This window comes from Lonchura striata, chromosome 3 (genome assembly GCF_050655825.1).
Source record: "Lonchura striata isolate lonStrDom1 chromosome 3, ASM5065582v1, whole genome shotgun sequence".
In the NCBI taxonomy this organism is placed as follows: domain Eukaryota; kingdom Metazoa; phylum Chordata; class Aves; order Passeriformes; family Estrildidae; genus Lonchura; species Lonchura striata.
Window position 1 is genome coordinate 57,879,568 of NC_140705.1, and position 23,576 is coordinate 57,903,143.

Sequence of the window (23,576 nt, forward strand, 5' to 3'; positions counted from 1 at the left end):
TGCAACTGTTTAGTTTTGTTGTTATACAGTATTTTCTAAGAAAAAGAAAGATTATTGGGAAACAGCATACACAGAAGCATATGCTCCTGATTTTCAGCTATGCCTTACAGAAAACACAGCTGAACATGTAGTAGCCCTCATTTGACTTTTCCTCAGAGACTGTCTGTATTGTGATTTAAGCTACCCAAACTTATGGGATTCAGAACATTCAGGAATAACAAGAAACATAATTATGCTTGTTAAAAAGGTATTTCCTTTTAGTTCAAAATGTCTGCTTCAATTTCATTTGTTTCTGCACACGTCCTCTGTCAGGTGATATTATTCTCTACTCTTCTTCTCCATGCTGTTCCAAGCTTAATATAATTCTACCAGAGTTCCTTTAAGATCACATAACTAGCCAGTTAAGGGCAGAAACGAAAGCAGAATCCAAAAGGTCTGAATCCCCAACATCCACTTCTCTCAAAAGTAGCACAAATATTTAAAAACTTCAGTTAATGTTCTGATTCTTTCCTTGATTACCAACAAAGTGATCTTAAAATGAAGAAAGAGAAGAAAAAATATTTTAAAAGGGAAAGAATATACCTTTGTAACTGCTCTTGTTGGGTTTTGGCTTCTTGCTCTGTTCCTTTGGCCTTTTCCTCCAATGCAGCTACATTCTGCACCAGCTGTTCACTTGCTGTGTCTTGCAAAAAGGGCTCTATCTCGGACACAAGGCCTTGTAACACTTTCAAATTATCATGAAACTGACTTTCTGTGCTGAAAAATTCAACATGGTTCCCTAGATTCTCCTCAGAGTTCTCAACATCTAGACCATTTCTTGCTAACTGTAGAAATTCCTGAGCATCTTCCAGCCAGTCATTTGCTATCTGCATCACTTGGTAGTACCTTTGGCAGAGGCTATATGCTTTATTCAAGTTAGCCTGAAATAAAAGGGAGAGTCAGAAACATAACATCATAGTAGTCTGTGTAATTTAAAAAACCATACAGTAGGATTACTAGAATGAGTCTTTTTGTGGTGATTGTAAAGATCAAGCCATAGAGCCAACTTTTTCAGCTTTATGACTGAGAAATTAATGATGTTTTGGTTGACTAACCTGTCTCACATGTATAGCTTCTTGAACTTCACCATCCAGTTCTGCTAGCTCAGCAAGAGTGTTTTCCAGGTCAGCAGGTATCAGCTCCTTTGCTTTCATGTAGCGCTCTTTCTCTTTATTGCTCAGTGCATTCATTATTCTGAGGCTCGACTGCACTTCTTCCTGATGTATCTGAACCTTTCGGATTTCTTCTTGGATGTTTTGCAGTTTGAGGTCCAAACTTAACGTTCCATTAAGTTCTGTTTTCACCCACCTCAACCATTCGAGTGAGCGGCAGATTTCTGTCTTGAAGTCAATGCTCTGCACAAGTCTGCTCTCACACTCCATCACTGTGTCAACAATGGCAGAATGCAAAGACTTCAGCTTCTCTTGCCAAACCTTAATTTGATGGTTTGCAGTCTCATAAGCACATGAGTCAACCTGAGGAGAAAGGGCTTCTAGATGTTCAGTTATTTGTTTCAGAAGACTTCCTGAGTCTTGCAAGCTGCCCACCAGAGAATGGTATATTTTCAACTTTTCTTCTACTGGGAGAGTTTCTTCATTCACCTTAACCTGCTCCTTTTGCACTGTCTCTAGCTGTGCCTCAAACTGCATACACATATTTTCATGCTCCTGGCATGCTTCTATTGTGTCATCCAACAGGTTGATTTTCTGTTCTATTTGCCTCTTCAACTTGTGATATAGTGTGGCAAGTTTTAACATCTCATCTGGCTGCCAGGGCTGGCCAGTGCTTCGAAAAGCCTCCTTCTTCTGGTTCAGTTCATCCACTGCTGCAGCAAGGCTCGTGGCTTCACCTAAGAGATCTCTGTAGGCTTGCTGGAGTGACACAGCTTCTTTGGCTGAAACAGCAGCTGGAGCTTTGTCCATGTTAATAAACTGGTCTTCTAGCTCGGTCAGAGCTTTACTCGTCAATTCAATCAAAGAGGCATACTCTTTTCTGGCATAAATTGCTTCCTGAACCTTATATAATTTTTCTTTTGCCAGAGCAGTGACTATATTAAATTGCTGAGGGAGACTGTTAAGTTTTTCATCTAGATAAGAATGATCCACTTCATTAAGTGATGGTAAGATTTCTTGGCCATCTCTTTGCAGTGCAAATAGCAGATTTTCATATTCTGAAGATTGCTCAAGAATCTGTTGATATTTTGCCAGCTGGCTGTATAACTCAGTGTTAGAATTCATTACATTGACTTCTGGGAATGTGACAATATCAGCTTGTTTTAGCCAATGGCAAGCTTTATCCAAATCTTCCTTGAAATATTTCCTTGAAACAATATTTTTCTCCAGTTCTAACAATCTGTGGTTACACTTTTGTAAAACAGTGTCATACACATTCTGTAGTTCTTGCAGTTTACCTAACATCTCACTCTTCTCTTGATTTGTTGCTTCTTTCATTAAATCCCTTCCTTGAGCCCACAACCCTGTAACCTCATTTTGATAGGCCTTCAGATTAGCCTGGGTATTCTTACAAGTCCTGATCTGTTTATTCACATCTTCTGGCAAAAGACAAATATGTTCTGGAAACATCACCTTCTTCTCATGCTGGTGAATTTGGTTTGTAGCCTCAAAGATTGCCATGAGAAACTGTGTCTTTTCAGACAATGCTTTATTCAGATGTTTTCTCCTCTGGCCAACCAGATCACTGAGACAAGCCACGTGGTGCTGTGCATCAGACAGTGTTTTCTGCAGTTCTTGCCTTTCATTGAGCCCTAGGTTGGCCATCACCCTGTCAGCATCCTTCAAAAGCATCTTCAGAACAAGCTGTTTGGCTTCAAGCTCACTGCAAATGGCAAGATGATCCATGAGAAGGCTCTGAGCCATATCTGGAGGAGGGCTCTGTTTAAGAGCTTCTGAGACACTAGGTTGCTGTTCCTCTGCCCATTCCATTAGTTCCTGAAATTTGGAATGCACCAAGCTGAGCTCTTCTAAGGTTGAAACAGAAACTTGAATTTTCCGTTTGACAAGGTCCTCCAGCTGAGTCCAACGTTGTTCAAAATGACTGAATTGCTCCTTTACTAATTCTTTGTCATCAAGATTCAAATGTTCTATCATCTTCTGCTTCTGATCTTTCAAATCTTCCAGAGCAAATCTCCTTTCCTGTAGTGCAATTGCCAGTTTTTGCAAAGATTCAAGGTGCACATTTGTACTTTCAGCATCAGATCTGTTATCCAAAAGGACAAAATGAGTTATTAGATCCTATTTCAGCACAGACCTTTAAAAGAGGTCAGGATTAATTATAAGTCCTCTAAATATTTATATCAATATGATATAAAGACCTACAGTTTTCAGAGTCACTTGAAGGTAGCAGCCTTGAACACTAATTTTAAAAAATTACATATTTATTAGCTTCCCTTTCATCTGCTCTATGGTCATCAGGTTGAGTGCACATATGAACAACAGCAAGTATTGAGGTTGAGTGAATCTTGCTCCATGACAGTGACAGGAGCAGCAATACACTCACAATTTTACTCACAGCAGGTGTGCTTATCCTATGCAAAGCAGCAGTAAATAATTAGGAGTAGTTACTAAGCTTTAATATCATAGTCTAATAGATACAACAAAGTATCACAATGAAAATGAACCAGGGAATGGACCATGAATTCATGAACCACCTCAAATGAAAGAGTTCAAATGAAATAGTCAACATTCTTGAAATATCAGGAAATGCTATACCCTGAGACAGGATCAATCAATACTTGTCTTAAAGACAAACACTGAAAATCTGGCCTCTCAAACTCTCTTAGAAACTCAAATCTCAACAGAAATTACTATTTGCCTGACAATTAATAAGGGAAGTGTGCTTTTAATTAAGTATGGAAAAAGAAATTTAGAGGCACTCTGTAAACAGCTCTTTCAGCATATATGCACAGTTTGCAGAGATGCAACTCCTTTTTTACCTAGCCAGGTTGTCCCACTCTTTTGTGAGCTTTTCCAGGAAAACTTCAACAACATTCATGCGATCATGGTAATCCCTTGTCCTCTGCAGATCCTCCTCCCTCTGCATGAGCAAATTATGTGCTTGAAGGCAGAGGTCCAGCCACTGGTTGCTCAGCTCTCCTATTTCCTTGTGTTCAGGTGATTCCTGTCCTCGAGTTAGTTTATTCATCTTCTCAGTCACAGAGGTGAGAGCTGACTGCTTAGACTGCAACTTCTGACTGAATTCCTGAAAAATATACAAGTAAAACCCAATATAATAATATGCATTCAAAATTATAAAGTGGAACTTAAATAAAAGCTCTGAAATAAATAAATTGTATATGAACTAATTATCTGCCCAGAAAAATGCTCTGCAGATATAAATTGGAAATTTTCACTTTTCCAAACCCTCCTTCCCATCTTCTCACATGAAGACAAGCTGGTAATAGATGCTAAAGCAAGCCAGAGGAGTTTCCAAGTGCCAGTGATAAACAGAATTCGTGATCAAGTCATGTCTGGTGTCCAGGCTTCTGGACTAGCACAGCTCCCACCATACACTAAAACATGCAAGGTAGTCTTGAATCTCACAAGAATAATTCACTTTACCAGCACTATTACTAGGTTATTTTTTTTTTGCTTTTTCATTAGAGACTAAAGATAGGAAGCAGAGTCCATGAGTCAGTGAGATTCCATATCCGTACTCTGTATTGTTCCTACTTCTGTAACAGCAAGCATTACCGTTGTCACTTTTGAAACAAAACCATGGATTACCTGGGTATGATTAATAACTACTAACTGAGACAGTTAATCTGCATACACATCCTACAAAATAAGAAGTCAGAGATATCCCAAAAAGAAAAATACACAATATACTGACAACCAAAACTAACCAAATATTTTTCAGCTCTTATACACTAAGGTAAATATAATCTTTTCCTACATTCTAGTTCCAGCAACTATAACTAAACAAGCACGCCCATTTCCAGCTCTGCCTGATTCCTCTTCATGATGATTTCAAATGGAGCTTCTTCCTTTACCAGGGGAAATTATTAGAAAAAACACACCTTGTGCCACATCTAACAGTACAGCGGGTGTCTCCCTTTCATTATAATCCAAAGTTACTGACAGAAAGAGTGAAGAAAGAGAGACTCCTTCTTCCTGGACTCTGATAGCTGTTATAACAGCTTTCAGTCCAGATTGTGCTGAAGCATCTTCAAAGGCTTTGACTTTGTTCCAAAGTGTGAGTAGAACAGAAATGGAGAGGAAATGCTGTTTACTTTTCACCTAACTCTTGGCACATCAGAGAAAGAATACAAGCAAAGTCTAGACCTAAAATGAAAAACCCACATATTTATTCATTTATTAAAAAAATTATCCTTTTGTTAAGTTATTGGTATGTACAGTAACTGATGTGTACAGAATGGTCATAAAATGTCTCTCTTCTGGAATTAATGAGAGAAGATATGAAGGTATCTGGCTCATTAATTAAATTGTGTTTCTGTCATACATCTCCTTAGAGATCAGCAACAACAAATATTTTCATTGACTAATTTTTAAATACTTCTAAACTATTTAGAAGTATAGAAATCAAAGAATTTTGCAAGCACAATTTGTAAATCTTATCTTCAGGTCCACTGTGATCAGCATTTAGTCTAAAAGCAAATGTAAATCAGATCAGGAGGCTGATAGTTGTCTATTATTTCAAAAACAAAGACAGAAAAATATTAAAGTACAGCTCACCAAATCAGCTTGTAGCATCAACAAGGAAACGCTCTTTCCTCCTTCTTCTCTGCTCTTGCTTAGAGCATATTAGCCATTGTATGTAGTATGTGCATATAATATATATCATGAAATAATATCACCCACAGGATGAACTTCTTCCTTATCTTCTGTTCTTAATCCAAAGTCTCCTTACCTTAACCTGGAGTACCATATTCTGGGCAATATTTAGCTCCAACTCTGCCCGTCTCCTTTTTAAATTCTGTAGTTGTTGATCTGCATCCTGGAAATATATCCAGAGCTCAGCCTTCAGCTGTTTGATCTCTTCCCAACCTTGAGACAAATACTGTGAGTGCATTATCTGTTGCTCAATCTAGAAGAAAAGAAAAGGAGTAGGAATGCTTTAATTCCTCTGTTTTTGGAGAATGGAGGATGAATACCATTCTTCCTCTGAGCACAATACTGTACTAAAGCAATTTCTGCACCAGGTTCTGAAGGGGCTAACATTATCCACAAAAAAGAGCCTTAGCCTTCAAAAGTCACTAAAATTGTACCTATCAAAGGAAATATGGGTGGAAACAAAAACAACAACAAAAAAGAAATTAATTATCATTCCCCCTTGAGAGAAGCAAGTAAGTTTATGTGTTTGTATTTAAATGTTCTCTGTCCTCTGCTAAAGCTTAAATTAATGGTATAATTTAATCTACTGCATGCCAAGAATATTGTTAGAACATACCCTACATAAAAGTTTCAACCAGACACTTCCATTTAATTTGCTTAGCCCAGTTATTTTGCCTATATGCCTCTAAATATACGCATTCTAAAATGTCTATAATTCTAAAATGCCTAAATTAATTCTAATGCCTATAATTCTAATGCCTAACTTCTAAAATGTCAATAAGAAGAATGCTTACCAGATCTGAGCCATCAATCCTCTTACACCAATAGTGACACAGCTGCTTTTGCTCTAAATATAGCAGTCGGGTGCCTTTAAGACTTAGACACTCAGCCAACTTAATATATTGTGGCTCTGTACCATCTGTGATTTCTTAGCAACATTTCACTGCTTTGTATGTCAAAGGAGTATCTTATTCTGATGTTTGTGATGTTTTCCAGCTATTCACCTCTTGGACTGCCATATTTTTATGGGTTATTTAGATTTGTACAATTCCCTTCTGTGATATGGAATGCTGTTACTGTATGTATTAGATCTTTACTCTTGGAAGTAGTTTCAAGACATTGGTTGTGTGTCTGTGAATGAGAAACTAAATTTTTCATGTTTACAACAAGAGGAATGCTCATAATACTTCTTTTCCAATAACTTCAGTTTATAGTTCCATTTTAAACCTAAGCATGAAATGACTTTAAAACTTAGAATTGAGGAACACTTCTATAAATTAATATGCTGAAATGGATGCACTTTGATTCATGAACTGAACCATCATATTTTTATTGTTATGATGATTATTATATTATTAATCTATTAATATAGGCCAATATGAACATCAGTCTATTGTTGAATAAATAATAATAATAAAATACAGAGAAGATTAGACTGAATTGTGTTTTATGAAAACATAATTTTAATAAGGTTTTCTTCCACAGAATGTTATTTCTGTAACTTTAGGCCAACATCTTGTAACATTGTTTAAGTACCTTTAGCAACCTTTTTATGAGTACCAGGATGGTAATGTATGGATTTAATAATTAAAAAAAAAAAAAGCAAAAAGTGAAAACTATTTATTGTCTCTAGAGAAATACTTAAGATGAAAGTAAGATGATATTTCTTTAAACCATTACCCAATATGACCTTTTAAAAGGGAACAGATCAAGGCAGTTAAAGCTTTAAATAGGATTAGAAGTGGGTTGTTGTTGTTATCTTGTACCGTTTGTTTTGTTTGTTGAATATCTGCTGCTGTACTCTTCACTGTGGCATCTGACAGATCACACATGGAGCACAGAAGATCCAAGTATGTATTGGCCTGCTCCTGCAGAGCCCGGAAATGTTTAACCTGAGGGAAGACTCAAAAATAGACTCAAAAAAGACTCAAAAAGACTCAAAAAGAACTCAAAAATAAACCCTGAAACTCTGGAAATAATATCTTTGTTTTATTGCAAACGTACATTTTTTATTGTTTTATTGCAATCATATATTTTAGTATTTTTTTCATAAAATTAAATTTAGAAATACATTCTTTTTTAGGTAATGTTGTTATATTATAATTATGGAAAGGAATAATCCCTAAAAACTTGATTATTATTGTATTACCAAAACACTTAGAGATATATGAATTAGCTAGCTTATTTCTTAGAAACACACAGTCTCAACAAGGTGACAGATTTTCCCAATGTGAATGGAAACCAGAGCTCCATAGGATTATCAACACATCCTGTTCCTACAGCTATAAAATTTTCCAGTGTCTGACAGATTATGAGAAATCCATCTTGGTGGAACTTAGGTGCTGGTCTCACTGTGTTATACCCACCCTGCTTCCCCCCTGTAGGTCTGCCATCTCTAGTATTTCAAGGTCTCTATTAAGTGAGACAATGGATAGGACACCACTGAATTCCAGCATTTTTAGCACCATACCAGTTTAATTTAAAACCAAGTTATGAATCCAATGTAAAATGCATTGTCACTAAGAATAATCAAGAATCAGTGAAAGAATTCTTAATTGTTGATGAAGGCTACAGGTAGTTCTGTGCTCTTAGACTGAAAAAATGTTTTAATTGCTGATAATTGACTCTGTGTCCATGGTAGTGTGAAAAGGTCTCATAAGGAATGTAGCAGACAGACAGGCAATTGCACAAGCAGAAAGACACAACCCCTCTGCTAAACACATATATGGAGTATCTGATTTAGCTAAGTGGCCAACATTTTTCAGGTAACATGTTTCTAAGCATTAAGTAGAGCAAGCAAAAGCCCTCTTGATTTTTCACCTACAGATTTTTTGCATTCTAGGTATTCTTTTTGAGGTTGGGAATGAACTTTGAGGCTACACAGCCTTCAGAGAAGGCTAGAAAATATCTATTTCTAAACATTTAAATCTCTTATCTAAACTCATCTTAATTAGAATAATTCAGCTTTCTCAAGTGCTAAACTTTTACCTGTTTAACTGCATCTGCCAGGCTGAATGCTGTCCAAGTAGTTGGCTTTAGCTCTGACTGCACTGTAGACAGCCAAGTCTGGCACTGTTGAAGAGTATCTTGATGATTAACATGCTTCTGGAGCTCATGTTCCAAAGTCTGGTACACCTAAACAAAACAATTTGTAAGTTTATCACATTTTCAAATAGCACCATTGTCTCTCTTTTCCTACCCTGAAAACTGTCAATAAAACAGAAGTATTAAGACTTTGATTATTTTATCTCTTGTACATTAAAGTACCAAGGGCTGAAAGCTCCTTAAACTCTCACTGCACCCTGCTAACATGTGGAGAAGGTGGACAATATTTAATGCACAGCTTCTGAAAAGAAAAGATAGAGATGCAAATGAAGACCATGCTCTCTTTTTTCTGCATCCAACATTTTTGTATTGATTTTGTGTAATATTATTGTAGTTTGTTTTATGGTTATTTTCTTTAGGTCTTTTTGGGCTTTGTTTGGGGGGGATTTTTGACTGCTGGCTTAATCTCTTAATTGGTTTAACAGAATGACCCAGCTGGCCCTTCTTATTCTGGTTTTAATGAGAGAGACAGTATTTCATAGCACATACTTGAGGCCTATTTATGTATGTATGAAAACTATCAACACTAAGACTGCAATTTTCTCCTAGTTTTTGAAGTAGAAAAGGCCTATTTTTTTTTGCTGCAGCTGCTCAGGAGCTAGTGTAACAGGAAGATAGTGAGCATGTGGTAAGATTAAGGTAAGAACTGACAGGCCACTATTTTTGTTAGTTGCAAGACAACATTTGGATCACAAGGAATTCAAGTGTAGAACAAGAATGATAAAGTGCTAAGTAGTCTGTAGGTTCAATAGCAATGGAAACAGTAAGAAGAGTTTTATATCATTTAAAGAAATAAGTCATAAAAATAATAATATACTTTATTTTTAAATGGCATTAAAAAAATCTTTGAAACAAGACTTACTCTTTGGGCTGTGCTACATATGGCAGAATAGCTGTCCCTTGTCCCCTGAAGATGGCTTTGTATATTTTGCTTAAATTTTGCTTGAAGATGCTCCGAGCATTGACTGATCAGGTAATCACCTTTACTCTTAAGGTTGTTCAAACGATCTTCAAATCCTGCAATTTCTTCCATGATAGCCTAAGAAACAGATAAAATACTTTTGAAGAAATATGCTGTGGTGCAGAATGTTTTTTCTCCCTACTTTAAATACTTCATCCTCAGACTTGGAAAAAAAAATCAGACAACATGTGTTGTCATAGTCAAGCCATTGGACTGCATGTTCATTGTAAAGTCATTGTCAAAAGTCTTTACACAGATACCCCACAGAAACAGCAGTAGCACTGTCATAAGGTGAAAACACTCTCTGCTCAGAGCCCAAGACTGCTCTGAATCTTCATTTGCTGCACTCTATTCACAGCTTCTCCAGTTGCTCTTGTGTCTAGCAATGCAAATTAAATCTCATGTTGAATCATATCTCTGTCCACAGTGGACATTTATTTCCATTGATTTTGGTGAAGCCAATTTCTTATCTATGAAGGTGACTTAAAGAATAACATACCAATCACAAATAATTTAAAGACTTCAATATTTGCCATTGGAATCTCAGTTTTAGCTAGTGATAGGTTGGATTTTTGCTCTCTTTTATCTTCTAGAAAGCATTAGCTATCAAGGTATTAAATTATTTTCACTAAAAGTAACCATAACACCACCTTGAATAAAAATGACAACATAATAGAAGAACCTAGAATTAGAACAACCTAATAGAGGTACCTCTAGTTTCTGCACTTTCTTCTCCATTGCTGTTTTATCAGCCACATCCAATGTGGTGATCATATTTCTAAAGTTCTCGTTAGCAGATCCATACCAAGAAAATTTTCAATTTAAATTTTTTTTCAACAGAAGTGCTAGAACAAAAGCTACCTCAAGAGTAAAATGACCAATATCCAGTTTTTGTGGTTCGTTTCCTGGGAAGTCTCAGGGAAAATCTGACACAGAAATCAGATCAGAGCACAACAAAGCTCTTTGTGTAAAGCAGTTTCATCCAAGAAATGATGCTAACAACAAGCCATATTTGTTAACTGCATTAGTAACACTGATGATTATTTACACAGCAGCAAGAGAAATAAAATAGGGGAATGACAAATAATTAGATCTCTGTAGAGAAGGCAGAGAAAAATTCAATTTTACAAGGGAAGATCACCAATAGCAAACGCACCTTTTGGTTAGCTAGTTGCTGAGTGATTATTTCAAGACTGTTACTTTCCATGAGGTCAGGGCTGGCCAATCTGCTGGACATATGTAATAACCATTTCTCCCCTTCTTGCAAATCACTATTGTAATCCTCATGTTCTTTTACTCTCACTTCTAAGGTTTCAACACATGCCTGCAGGTCCACAATAAACAAAATTAATTTTTCAGGTAATTACAAGACTTAAAAAAAATCCCTAACAAGCTAAAACCCACCAAGAACTTGAAAACATAGTAAGAATTATCATCTAAATTTATATTCCCGTGAGGGAATCTCACATGAATAGACTGTAAAGGAAGAAATCAAAAGACATATTTCTTCTGTGAATATATTTCTGTGAATAATTACTTCTGTGGTACCGAGCAGTATTTTCATTCCAGATCAAATACCATACTTTGAAGTCTGAGGGAAACACTTGAGAAATGAATGCTGTCTACTTGACATTATGTTCACTCACAGTTATTACACACTCTTTGAAAGACTTGACCTACCAGCCTTTGCATGTACATACTGCCCATGCCTGTGGTTGACAAATTAAGAATGTACACGCTGAGTTAAAAACTATTTATTCTTTTCAGGAAGCTTCTCTAAATTTCAGCTCCTAGCATTTCAGCTAATGCAATAGGCATCTCTTTTTTTGTACAGATCAGAGGCATGTCTTTAAACTAAAAATCAACTTTGAAAAAAATAAAATCATCTCCTATTTTCATCAGATACCAGTCTGGACTGGCAATTAACGGTGCCTAGGTCAAACATAAGTACTAGCATGGTTTGCAGAGCTTATCCTTGTTAGGAGTATAACCTATTAAAAGGTTTAGGAGTAATCATACTTTAGGATGTATTTAGAAGCATTAGACCTTTCAAAGTACTACATACATACGGACTAATGAATCAGTGTTAATTAATAATGCCCTTGCTGAATTAAATTATATCCATCTTGCAGTTTGTTTTCTCCGGTGCCTTTTATTTAACAACTAAACTAAACAGTTTGTGGAGATCAAGCAGAAACAAGAGAGAATATAATCTAAGGGCATCTGTCCCTTCAAGGAATAATGTACTTAGAATTCTATTAAACATTCAAAAGTAGTAACAATAACACAGACTAGTCACCAATACGGACCTCCTTAGTGTTACAAAACACAAATACTTCACCTGCCACGTTCAGAATTAATTTCATCTACTCTGGTTCAATTTATTTAAGTAGTTTTTTTCCATATTCAAAACTTGCCTGTCACTTCTGTCCCCCCTCCAAAAGAAAACAAAAAAACCCCAACAAAACACCAAGAGTAATAAAGGTAGCTGGTTCTTTGTATAGACATGATATAGCATGAAATAAATAGTTCATTTCTTAAGGAGGAGTAAAAATATAGCAAATTGGAAGAATCCTGATGCTTCTTCCTTTTTACCTTTGTTTTGCTGCAGAGATCCTGGTAACTGCTCTGAAGGTCTTGAATGTTGTTCTTTAGAGCCACATCATTCACTAAATCACAAAGTGCCTCTCCCTTTTCAATCACTGACTTTATTGAGGGCTCCTGAGACAGAACAGTCTGCTGTATGGACTACAATGCAAGCAAGAATTAAAATATATCTACTGATCACTGGAGATGTATTTCACTAACTTCCTTTTGGTTTGATGCATAGCCTTCTACCATGGTTTATATAATCCTTTCCAGACAGGCAGAACTTTGTTTACCAATACAGGATTCTGTTTCTCAGCCCTGTCCTGAGACAACAACTGTGCACACATGTAAAAACAACAGGTCCTTTTGAGAGTGGCTAGTAGCATGGCTGACAGTCTGGAACTGGTGAAGCAGAGGGAGTTCATCTGCATGAAGTGGCCAGTTCTAGGGATAAAATTGTTCAGAGGAACAAATTATGAAAATAGGTGGGAAAGTATCACCAAAGCCATCCCCTTAATGAGATGGTGTGTGATGAGTTCTTAGCACTGTACTTTAGTGAGCACAACTCCCCAAACACGTAGAAAGCAACCACACAGCTGTGACATACAACTTTAAGAGAGAAAGCTGGCAAGGGGTACAGGGCAGCTTCACCAAGAAAGTCTTGAAACAATGTAGGTATTGCTCAGCAATGACCAAAACATTGGATTGTAGGCAACATCTTTTTAGCCACAAATGTAAAGCACAGCACTATATGGGCTGCAGTGAGGAGAGTTAACTCCACCTCAGCTGGGCACAGGACACATTTCATGAAACATTTGTAATCCTGTATTATTTTATTAAAACATCATTAGAAATAAAAATGTAGCTTGTCATCAACTTTTTGACTCATTTTTGTGACTGGAGAATAACCCCAAACACTTCATTAAAATCCTACCAAAAACATGGGAGGTCATAGCAGCTGACTGTCTGGGATATCAGTTGAGCTGGGACATCCAGCTTTAACCAGAAAACTGATTAAGTCAATGTAAACAGTGACAATGTCTGAAGTCATGAAAGACCAACTGATTTCTATATTCACTTCAACTGCAATCACCTCTGTTGAGATCAATGCAATTACTCATATGTGTACTCATAAAAGAATTTTGCTCCATTACAAGAAATTTTCAGATATGGAAGCCTTTTTAGGACATTCACATTTCTAATCCAGGGGCTCATTCTGGTTTGTAGAGGCAGGTATCATGCCCGTTTGCATCAATACTGGCTGGGATATTCAGATCAGAAACATCTCATGTACCTACTGAAGAAACTTGGATACCTGATCAGAGGATTTATTGAGCATTACTAGATTAAAATAAATTCAGTAGTATTATGAGATAACTCCTTTTTACCTTGTATTTGGACAATTGTGCCTTCTTCTCATAGAGTTCACTCTTTGGCTCCACAGGAGCATGTAAGATGGCTTGGTATTCCATGACCCACTGGGTTTGGGCCTTATACTTATCTGTGAACTCCTTTACCAGCTGAAGACACTTCTCTGAAGTCATGTGCTCTTTTCTGATAGAGCCAGCCAGCTCTTCAAGCTGTTCCACGAGATCTCCAATTTCTTTTCTTAACTGTTCAACTTCGTGTTCTTCCATGTATTTTATGGCTCGCTCCCCCTTCTCACGGGCTGATTTCAGTAAACTGTGGCCTATGTCCATATCACTCAATAGCACCTGTGAAGGAAATCTTGGTTAACAGAAAATGTATAAAAACTTGCCTTTTTTAAACTTTGCTACAGACACAGAAAGAATTTCTAGGGAAAATGAGTGGACTTTTCAGTACAAAATTGCCTGGAGTTAAGGTGTGTCAAGCACGAAGGAAGCAGATAAAGCAAATACTTCTGCCCTGCACTGGGCTTGTGAATTTAAACAGAGAAACTGAGGGCTCCCAGGAAAGGATGTCTACTCCAAATTTTGGAACAGATGAAAACTTTCCCTTACAGTATTACATTTAAGTTGCTTAAGCTGCAGGACATATGAGAAGCTCATCTACAACTTTTGGGATGAAACGTGAAGGTTTCAATGAAGAGAAGTAGGAAGCACTTCTTGCCACAGGACATAGAAAACACACAGTGCACACAAAAGTGTACTTGCAGGGAATTGGGGATATAGGAATTTATTTTAAGTTTTAACCTAACATAAAACAGGTACAAGCATGCCTTATGGAAGGATAGGACTATTATTTAGGACTGTATTATTTAAGACTACTTGTAACTTCAATAGCCAAAATATGATCTAACGGGTTGTGATAACAGAAAGTTTTGTACTGTGTGGTCTTATCCAATTGTGTTCTCTTGGAAAGTAAAGTCAGAATTTTGAGCAGCTGTTAAGATATATGTTAAAATATAACAGCCTCCTGTTTGTGAACAGAAACAAAAATTGTATTTAAGAAAGCTGTACCTCTAGTTTCTGCACTTTTTTCTCCATTACTGTTTTGTCAACCACGTCAAATTTGGTGATCACATTTTTGAAGTTCTTGTTAGTAGCTCCATACCAATTTCTGTAAGCACTAAAAGACAATTCTGACTCCTCCATACAGCGTATTTCTTCTTCCAGAAACTTTACTTGCTCCTTCAAACAAATATGCAGGGTAAGGGATAGAAACAAGGACCACTCAGATGTTTATTATTGCTATTTGTTTAAGATAACAGTAAATTTCTATTTATTAATAAAATCTATTATACAAAGATAAAACATAGGCTTTATTTCACATAAGTAGTGGATAATTCTTACAGGGCTCTTGTCAGGGTGTACACATGTCAATCACCAATGTTAAAACTGAACTAATACTAAACACTGAAAATGTACTCACATTTTGAACTTTGAATTGTGACTTTTCATTACAGTACTATGAGGCAATTACTTCTTAAATTAACCTGAAAACTGCACCTTACCAAATCAAATTTTTCACACATTAACGTGTATTAGTGGCAGCCTAAAACATTTCTCTAGGGTCAATTAGCATTCAAGCCAACTTTATTCTGAATTTTTCTCCTGAAACTATCAAAAAAGATAGTGACAGGGTATTCTACTTCATTATCCTGATTATGTTTCTGTACCACACTTTATCCAATGAAATCTAAGTGCCTATGAATATGAATATATATGTGAATGTTGTGCTATTTAGTCTACAGTAATGAATAGACTCAAAATCTAATTACAAAAGCCTTTTTGTATTTGCTTCTTAACTGGCAACTGATGATGTTACAATGAATTAGTTTTCATTACTTACCAAGACATGAAGAAGAAGAGATTGGTAGCGAGATGTAAGCTGCGTAGCCTGACTTCCCATTCTACTTGCAGTGAGATTTTCCTCTAGCATTTGCTGAGCCAATACCCCAACTTCCTCTACATCATCTTTGTAGATTGTAATGTCTTCATGCCACTTCTATGAGAAAGAAATTATCAAATGACGTTCCCGTTGGGGCAGGAAGGAGGGATCCAGGTATGTCTTGATCAGAGTCACAGGGTCCCAGGGAAGGGGAAATAGAGTGCCCATGAGCTCACTGTAACAATCAAACTTATATGGCTGATTTAAACATCTTAAACTATCAGGAATTCAACTGTAACTAAGTCAGGAAATCGTTGAAAAGGAAAACAAATGCATGGTTGTAAGCATTCATTTAGAAATGGAAAATAAACCAGAATCTGATTAAAGTTATTGTAACAAATATGCTGGCAAGATTTGCATCCCATATGGACTGCATTTCATTACTACAGATACAATACTTGTAATTTTTTTCTCCCTTGAAAAATAATAGTAGAAATACAATCTAGGCTTCTTTTGAAGATGACTGCGAAATGTAACCTGGTTTCAGATCCTGTATTTTTTCAGAACCATATCCTCTCATTCCAGTGACTAAAGGAGAATTATTACATCAACACAGTGGAGACTTTATAACACAGTTGGTCACATTTTACTCCTGTTACCATATTAATTATTGTCCATTCCACTGCCTATCTTTACACACTATAGAGCATATGAATTACAGCTCTCCCTGCAAGATTTCATACTCTACCAATAAGCCATACCTCCACCAGTAAAATGGGAGGAACCTACATCTAAAAGGCACAAAGCTCTCTTGCATCCATAATTTTAGTCAATAACTCAGAATAAATTGAAAAGTTTGGCCTCATTTTCACTGTGCAACCAAGAATTGACATAGAAACATCTCATGTTATTTTGTTTAAGGAATGCCTTAACTATGTTCTTTACCTTCATTTGTTGAAGTTGCATTTCTTTTGTTGCTCTACCAGACCTCCTTCCAGTCCTGATAGCAGCTTTCTCCTCCAGGTTTGTTAACCAGTCATTAACCTTCTGAAATTTTTTCTCCATTAACCTCAGTTTGCTCACAGTGGCATTTAATTGGCTTCTTGCTTCAGAAAGCTTGTGCTGATAAACTTGCCAATCCTGCCGTAAGGATTCCAGGGCTCTGTCTTCTATGTGAGGAATACCCCAGGGAATCACCTCCTCTCTGGCATGGACAGCAGCATTCAATAGTGCTTGTCCCTCTGCACAGTGGACCTGCAGCTCCTATAAAGGCAGAGGTAATTACATACTCTACATTGACAGCTTTCATTCACGCATGGCAAAAACCCCCTTGGTTCCTCTGAAGACAGCTGGGCATTCTCTTTAGTTATCTGTGGTTAAACATACATTAGAGAGAGTCTTTCCTCTAATAACACAGCATGCTCACTCACAAAGCACACCAAGTATCACTATTACTGACAACTGAACTGCAGAAAATTATCAACAAAGCATGCATTAAATTCTTTCCTCTCCTGTCAAGTTCATCAGTTCTGAAACATTGACTGCCTGAGCCAGCATGGGATGGATGGAATCCATTCACCACAGCATAAATTCAAAACTTTCCAGATGTGGTAAGTAGACAGTAAGGCTGACTCTAAAATGGAATCTCTTTAAAAACCATGGCTTCAATCTTCTAAAATAAACCTATTTATTTTTACATATGTTTGAGACAACACTCCAGACTAATTTTTGATACCCTCTTCTGGACATATTTGGCATTTTCATGCTTATTAGCACTTAATCAGAAAGTACAAAGTTATTCAATCTGATTAGAAAACATAACAAGGAAATTACCTTAACAAAACACAGTTGTGTTTCATCTCAGATTTCACTTGAGATACATATCCAGGTTTTCAAAATGGGGTTTGTAAAACAACTATAATGAGCAGAAATACCTGCAGACTCCCTGATCATGCAAATACCCTCTCAGTATCCTGAATAAAGTAATAAACATTTCATATTGCAAGTACAGACTTTGTGCTCCTTCAACAGCAGGTATTAAAGCATCTTAAATCAGCTTAAGGTAATAACTGGGGAATTACTGAAGCACTATGGGTTCACTGTTCACTTTCACACAGGTGGGTTAGTGTAGTCTTCCCACCTCACTATGAGAGCCAGCCTGCATGACTGGAGCTGGTGCACCTGCACGGTGAGCAATAAAAGATGGAATGTCAATGAAAATACTATTCATATTTTATGAAACACACAAGATAAAGAAGAGATAAACCAACGTCTAACACAAATTACATACTTTCAAGAAAGGATTAGTATGCCTGAAGATTTCATTCAAGACCTGATACTTTTTTTCCAGAAATAAGCAACAATATTTCCACTACTTTTACTGGTGCCACTTTTGAGCAACAAAGTGTTCATGTATAATGCAATTTCAAGTTGGTCTCAAGACAATTTTTGTCTGGAAATAAGTGTTATTCTGTTACAATACCATTACATTATGTTACTGTACCATCACAGGTTTGATTTTTTTTTTTTCCTTAGGGTGTCACACATCACATACCTGTAAATCTTGGAGTGTTGCCTCCTGTTCCTGGGCATCACCATCAAGATGGCATAAACAGTCAAGTTTCTCCTGTTCCTTCTCCAGCCATACTTCAAAGGCCTTCAGATTTCTTTGGTACTCTTGGTGTAAAGTAAGCTGTCCTTCAGCTTTTGTTACAGTCTCCTGCATTTGAAAATATTTACAAATACATATACATATCTTAGTGTATTGTGAAACCAAGGGAGCATAAACTCGAGCCATCCATCAAGGGAAAAGGTTTGTATCTGATGCTGAACTTTCCAAGAATTCAAGAGTACTTGAATTCTGAAGATGATTTAATTGATTACAGCAAGAGAGGGAGACATGTAGGGATAAAGATACTTATCTCAGAAGATAAATTTGTAACTTCTGAGATTTAGAATTTTGATCTGGGATTACTTTTAAATAAGACCTTAGTGTTAAATAACAAAAAGCTTTATTGATTTTTACTGCAATTTAAAATAACTTTGCTGAAGAGATTAATAAGCATATGAGCTTAGAAATTGCATTTTTTTTACTTTTGCATGCCTTTTTTTTTTTTTTTTTCTTTTTGCAAATGGATTTGGAACCTACTTCTGTCAGGATTACCTATTATTTTAGGTTTGAAGATATTTGCAGGCAGTCCCTACAGAGCACAGTAAGAAACAGAGTACAAGTCTTCTGTGTATGTGAGTGAGCAAATTACAGCAATTTCAGCACTAAAATATTACCATACCTGGAGTACAGAAGGAAAGGTGTCATATATTGGAACAAGATTAGGCTTACTAAGTGCAAGAAAAATAAACTACATGTAATTCACATCCTCTAAGAAATGATAGGAATGGGGAATCAAATTCTGATGGAGACAAGACAGGCTACATTTGAGAGCAGTAGACTCATAAAAAGACAATCCCTTTAATAAACCTATGAATTTACTGTCTGCTCCACCTCTTATTTCTGGTCTGTCTATGGGAGAAAGAAGGAAAACAGAAGTCTTACATCTTTTCAAAGTCACATCTTTTACAAGACTTGTTCATTCCCAGAAGTGGGAAGGGGAAAAGACTGGGAAGGGGAAAAGAGAGACCAGTTTTCTTGTGTCTCAACAGGGGCATAGGAAAGTACAAGTCTTGGTCTGCTCAGATGTGGCCATAAATCCTCAGGGAATCTTGTCAGGTTTCCTGCCTGGCCAGAGGATTAGTAAAATATTTGAACATTCTTTACTTTCCAGCTATGTGCTTTGAATTTTGAATTTGTTTCTCAGGGTTGATTGCACTCTTGACACTTGACATATCACCATAGTTGGGAACAGGGAAGACCAATCATCAGGGATATTAGGTGGAAGAGAAAGAAGGAATGCTTCTTGCTACTTGGGGTAAGATGCACAGAACTCTTGCCTCTGTGAGCCACCATCCATTTCTTATTGTCCCCATGCTGTTACTCAAGCTGAGCAAATACAGGCAGCTTGTACAGCTTTGTGCAGGAGATAAAGGTAGACTAGGTCATCCCCATGGGATAGTAGCACTTCCCAGGACTTATTTATCTCTCTGGCAAATCGGAGCAATTTTATCATTCAAAGTCAAAAGCATTTTTTTGCAGTTGTGGAAGATAGGTCCACAAATCACTGAATCACTTATGTGTTTGAAAAATTGAATTTTGGCTGAATTTTGAATTTTGTCATTCTACATGACAAAGGCATCACTGAAACAAGAAAATTCAATTTTACTACATTGTTGTCCTCAAGAGAAGTTGTCTGTCTGAACATGTGTTAGTCATTATTTAATTACCACAGAAGAACTTGGGTTTACTGGAGATAGTTGCCTAGCTCTAACTCTATCACCAGGTCTTTCATTACTTATTTTTTACCTTATATCTTATCCTAAACCCCATCCTGATCTTAATCTGTCCTAACCTTTTCCAGATATGTATTATCAATATTTATCAATAAATTTAGTACTTATTGCACTTGTGTCAGTTTACCTGCTAATAAGGTTCGTGTTCATCAATAAAATCTCTGTAGCTGTCAACCATTTGTGAATCACACAACTGACTGGTAAAATTTATTGCAAACATACACTTATACAAATCACAAGTCTGAAGATTTTTTCAACATTTCACAATGGGTAAAATTACATCTGTGCTAAAGTCAATGAACCTTTTGACATGGCGTTCCTCAGACTACTCTCCTGATTTTTAGAACCCCTCTGAAAGCTCTGAAGCTCAGTACAGGAAGACAGATTTATTAATTACCTTAGTAGGTTTCTGTTACAGTAAGCTACAGCTGTCCCCAAACAATTAATTCTCATTTAACTGCAAAATAAATGATCAATGGAAATATTTTTTTTTTCCTTTTTGAACAAGGAGTGCTATGAAGAAAAACTGTACCTTTGTTCTTTCTTTGAGAAACTTATACCTCTCCTGAAGGTCTTGTAGCTCAAGCTGAGCAATGTAATGCTCAGCCATCCCCTTTCCTTTCACCTCAATAGTCTCCAACAGGCTGTTATGACTCAACACCTCTTCATGGAGTAGCTGCAAAACAGAAAGAGAGGCATATAAAAGCCACCATTAAAACAAGACCACAGATAAATCCTGCAGTTAGATGGTTTGTTTAATTGCCTCTAAGGCATTATGTACTTGTTGATGGTTTGTTGTAAATCAAACACACCTTTGCTTTGCTGAGGGCAGCTGTTTTTTCCCTCAGTTCAGCATATTGCCTTTCAGAAGCATTCATACTTGCTTCTACTTTTTCCATCCATCTGGAAAACTGATTTACATCTTCCTGGTAACTCGTCCATTTGGAGAGAGCTCCTTCCAGTTGGCTGTAATTAAAAAATATATACTTTTTGTGATAGTGAATGTTCCCATGCTATTTGAGTAGTGAGATATAGTAACATATAGATATTCTAGAATATATTTATGCGAGAGATACATTACAAGATAAGTGATCTGTTAAAATCCTACAGATTTTAATTAGGAGCACTGTTTGACTAACAAAAAGAAATCAAGTTTTCCAAACCTGGAATATTAAGTAGATCTGTAATTTATGAAGCTGATATGCTCTAGGTTCAGTAAACAAATTGTAACTGAAAGCATAAGACCCAGAATCAGATATTTTCTGCCCCTTTACCTACATTCAAAATTTGCTGCATTCAATTCTGTTGAATTGCCTTTGTTTCTTTAACTTGCAATTATTTTTGCAATTATTGATGCTCCACCAAAGAGATCTCCATTTTTTCCTTTATATTTCTTTATTCTATCTCTAGGAGCAGCACTGTAATTTACAGTTTGTTCTTTGGAATGGTAGCAGGTAGAAAAGCAGGCAGAATCTTGACAGAGCAACCATTAATGTCCATGAAAAAATCTAATTTCTGAGAAGGTTTCAAAGCATCAAGTGCAATGCAAAGTAAAATATTCAAGATTATGAACATGGAATCCAGTTTTAAGAGTACATTGACAATAAGTGTTACTAAAGCTTAGATCTCTCACAGTTTCTTCCCCTTCTTCTACTTCAAATGAATATACCACAACTTCTAGACCCTAAGTTTTTGGCATATGCAATCATTTTACATGAATTTGACTTCTGTAGTAATAAAATTACTTTTCGAAAGTTTTGTCAGTGCTTTGCTATGAAGCATCATTCTGCACCTCACTCCCTTTTTACCTCTTGCACTGGATACAAGCAGACAGAAGAGAAGCCCAGCTGTCCTTCAGATTTTGCAATTGGCCTTCAATCACTGGTACTCCCTCCAGAGAAGTATTTTGCAGAACAGATTCTCCTCTTGTCAGAACAATTTTCATTTGGACTTCTTTTTCTTGTTTCACTGCTAGCAGGCCCTAAGAAGTGAGTGGATATATTTTATTTTTATCATTACCTGGACATGAATATTCTAATTAGCTTTAATGGAACATGACCTGATCATATTTAGCAGCTTGTAGTGAATTGGAAGATGGACAGTGGGGTTCACAGCTGGGCTTCACAAATGAAAGTGACTTTCAATGGGTAGGTTCAGGCTGTTAAAAAATCCCTCAAATAACAGGAAAATTTTTGTGAAATCTGTGCAGGTACTTAAGAGTATATCAGAAAAGGTACTGTTCAGTGAAAAAGCTGACATTCCAAAGGAAAAATCACTTAGATGGAAAACAGGAGGATTCATTCAGAGACAAATGTAATGACAAAGCTCTTCTACAGGGCTGAACTACAGTCCTACCACTCCAGGATATATTTGCAACATGAAGGTATCAACAAATAAATTCTGTCATCAATGTCAGCCTAGGGACGTCAGCTCCTGGAGCTGTGTAGTTGCAAACTCACAGTTTCTAACACTATGTAGTTATGAAAAGCCTGAAAGCATGAACTCAAAAGATTCAATGAACAAAAGCCAAAACATAATTTTAGTATTATGCTACAATCTTTTGCTTTTTGACCTAGTGTTATAATTTTGAAGATCTCTGGCTCAGAATCCAAGATATCAATAAAATTAAAATATTGCCTTTTAAATAGTGCTCTTTAACATTATAGTGTTCTGTTATCAACAGATGCTATTTTCTTAACTGTTGTCACCATTTTAAAAACAAACAATTACAGGAAAAGGTTTGCTGGATCAACTGTATCACCTGTAAGATCTAGGAATATATACTGAAATACACTAAATTAACTACCCTACTTATTCTATTGAACCTTCATCAGTCACACATCTTCTGAGTACTTAAAGAATTTTCATATGTGTGGTTGTCCATGTCATTAAGGTCCTATCTACTTCTTAGAGAAAAGTTCTAATAACGAGCTCTTTCTCTCTTTTGAGTAAGTAAACTGAAAATCAGCATCTGAACAACAGTTATTAGACTAACATGCAACAACTATAAGTATCCTATCTTTGTATTCTTCATATAGATTTAAAAAGATAAAGTTTTGGACTCTTGTTTCCATACCTCTAATTTTAACATCCGGCTGTCCAGAACACTCTTGTCTGCAGTAGGATGACAGTAGGAATCCAGCATGTGAACTGCATCAGCAACCCAGTCCTGGAGGTCCTTGACACTCTGTGAGAACTGCTGGTGCTCTGCTACAATCCTATCCATTCTGGAAACTTTCTCCTGCAATTCATACAGCAATTAGCACCAACAGCTATTTAATATTCCGCATATAAACTCATGGACTTTAGAATGAGTCTCACCAACTATACATAGAAGTTAGCTTCACACACTGATA

General features: G+C 36.5%; 1 protein-coding gene across 35 annotated transcripts in view; it reads right to left on the reverse strand.

The window, feature by feature from the left end:
* The window catches only part of SYNE1 (spectrin repeat containing nuclear envelope protein 1), a 290,639-nt gene that overhangs the window by 118,721 nt on the left and 148,342 nt on the right, over positions 1–23,576 (reverse strand). For all 35 annotated transcript variants that reach the window (XM_085576560.1, XM_085576559.1, XM_085576556.1 and 32 more), the window contains 18 exons: positions 23,297–23,461; positions 22,029–22,201; positions 21,033–21,186; positions 20,753–20,896; positions 18,371–18,535; positions 16,762–17,079; positions 15,778–15,933; positions 14,946–15,116; positions 13,893–14,219; positions 12,511–12,663; positions 11,072–11,239; positions 9,817–9,993; positions 8,838–8,984; positions 7,616–7,741; positions 5,926–6,102; positions 3,992–4,257; positions 1,095–3,255; positions 583–920 (listed from right to left, as the gene is read on the reverse strand). In XM_085576560.1, coding sequence (XP_085432686.1) covers positions 583–920; positions 1,095–3,255; positions 3,992–4,257; positions 5,926–6,102; positions 7,616–7,741; positions 8,838–8,984; positions 9,817–9,993; positions 11,072–11,239; positions 12,511–12,663; positions 13,893–14,219; positions 14,946–15,116; positions 15,778–15,933; positions 16,762–17,079; positions 18,371–18,535; positions 20,753–20,896; positions 21,033–21,186; positions 22,029–22,201; positions 23,297–23,461 — 5,486 coding nt within the window. The remainder of the gene's footprint in view (positions 1–582; positions 921–1,094; positions 3,256–3,991; positions 4,258–5,925; positions 6,103–7,615; positions 7,742–8,837; positions 8,985–9,816; positions 9,994–11,071; positions 11,240–12,510; positions 12,664–13,892; positions 14,220–14,945; positions 15,117–15,777; positions 15,934–16,761; positions 17,080–18,370; positions 18,536–20,752; positions 20,897–21,032; positions 21,187–22,028; positions 22,202–23,296; positions 23,462–23,576) is intronic.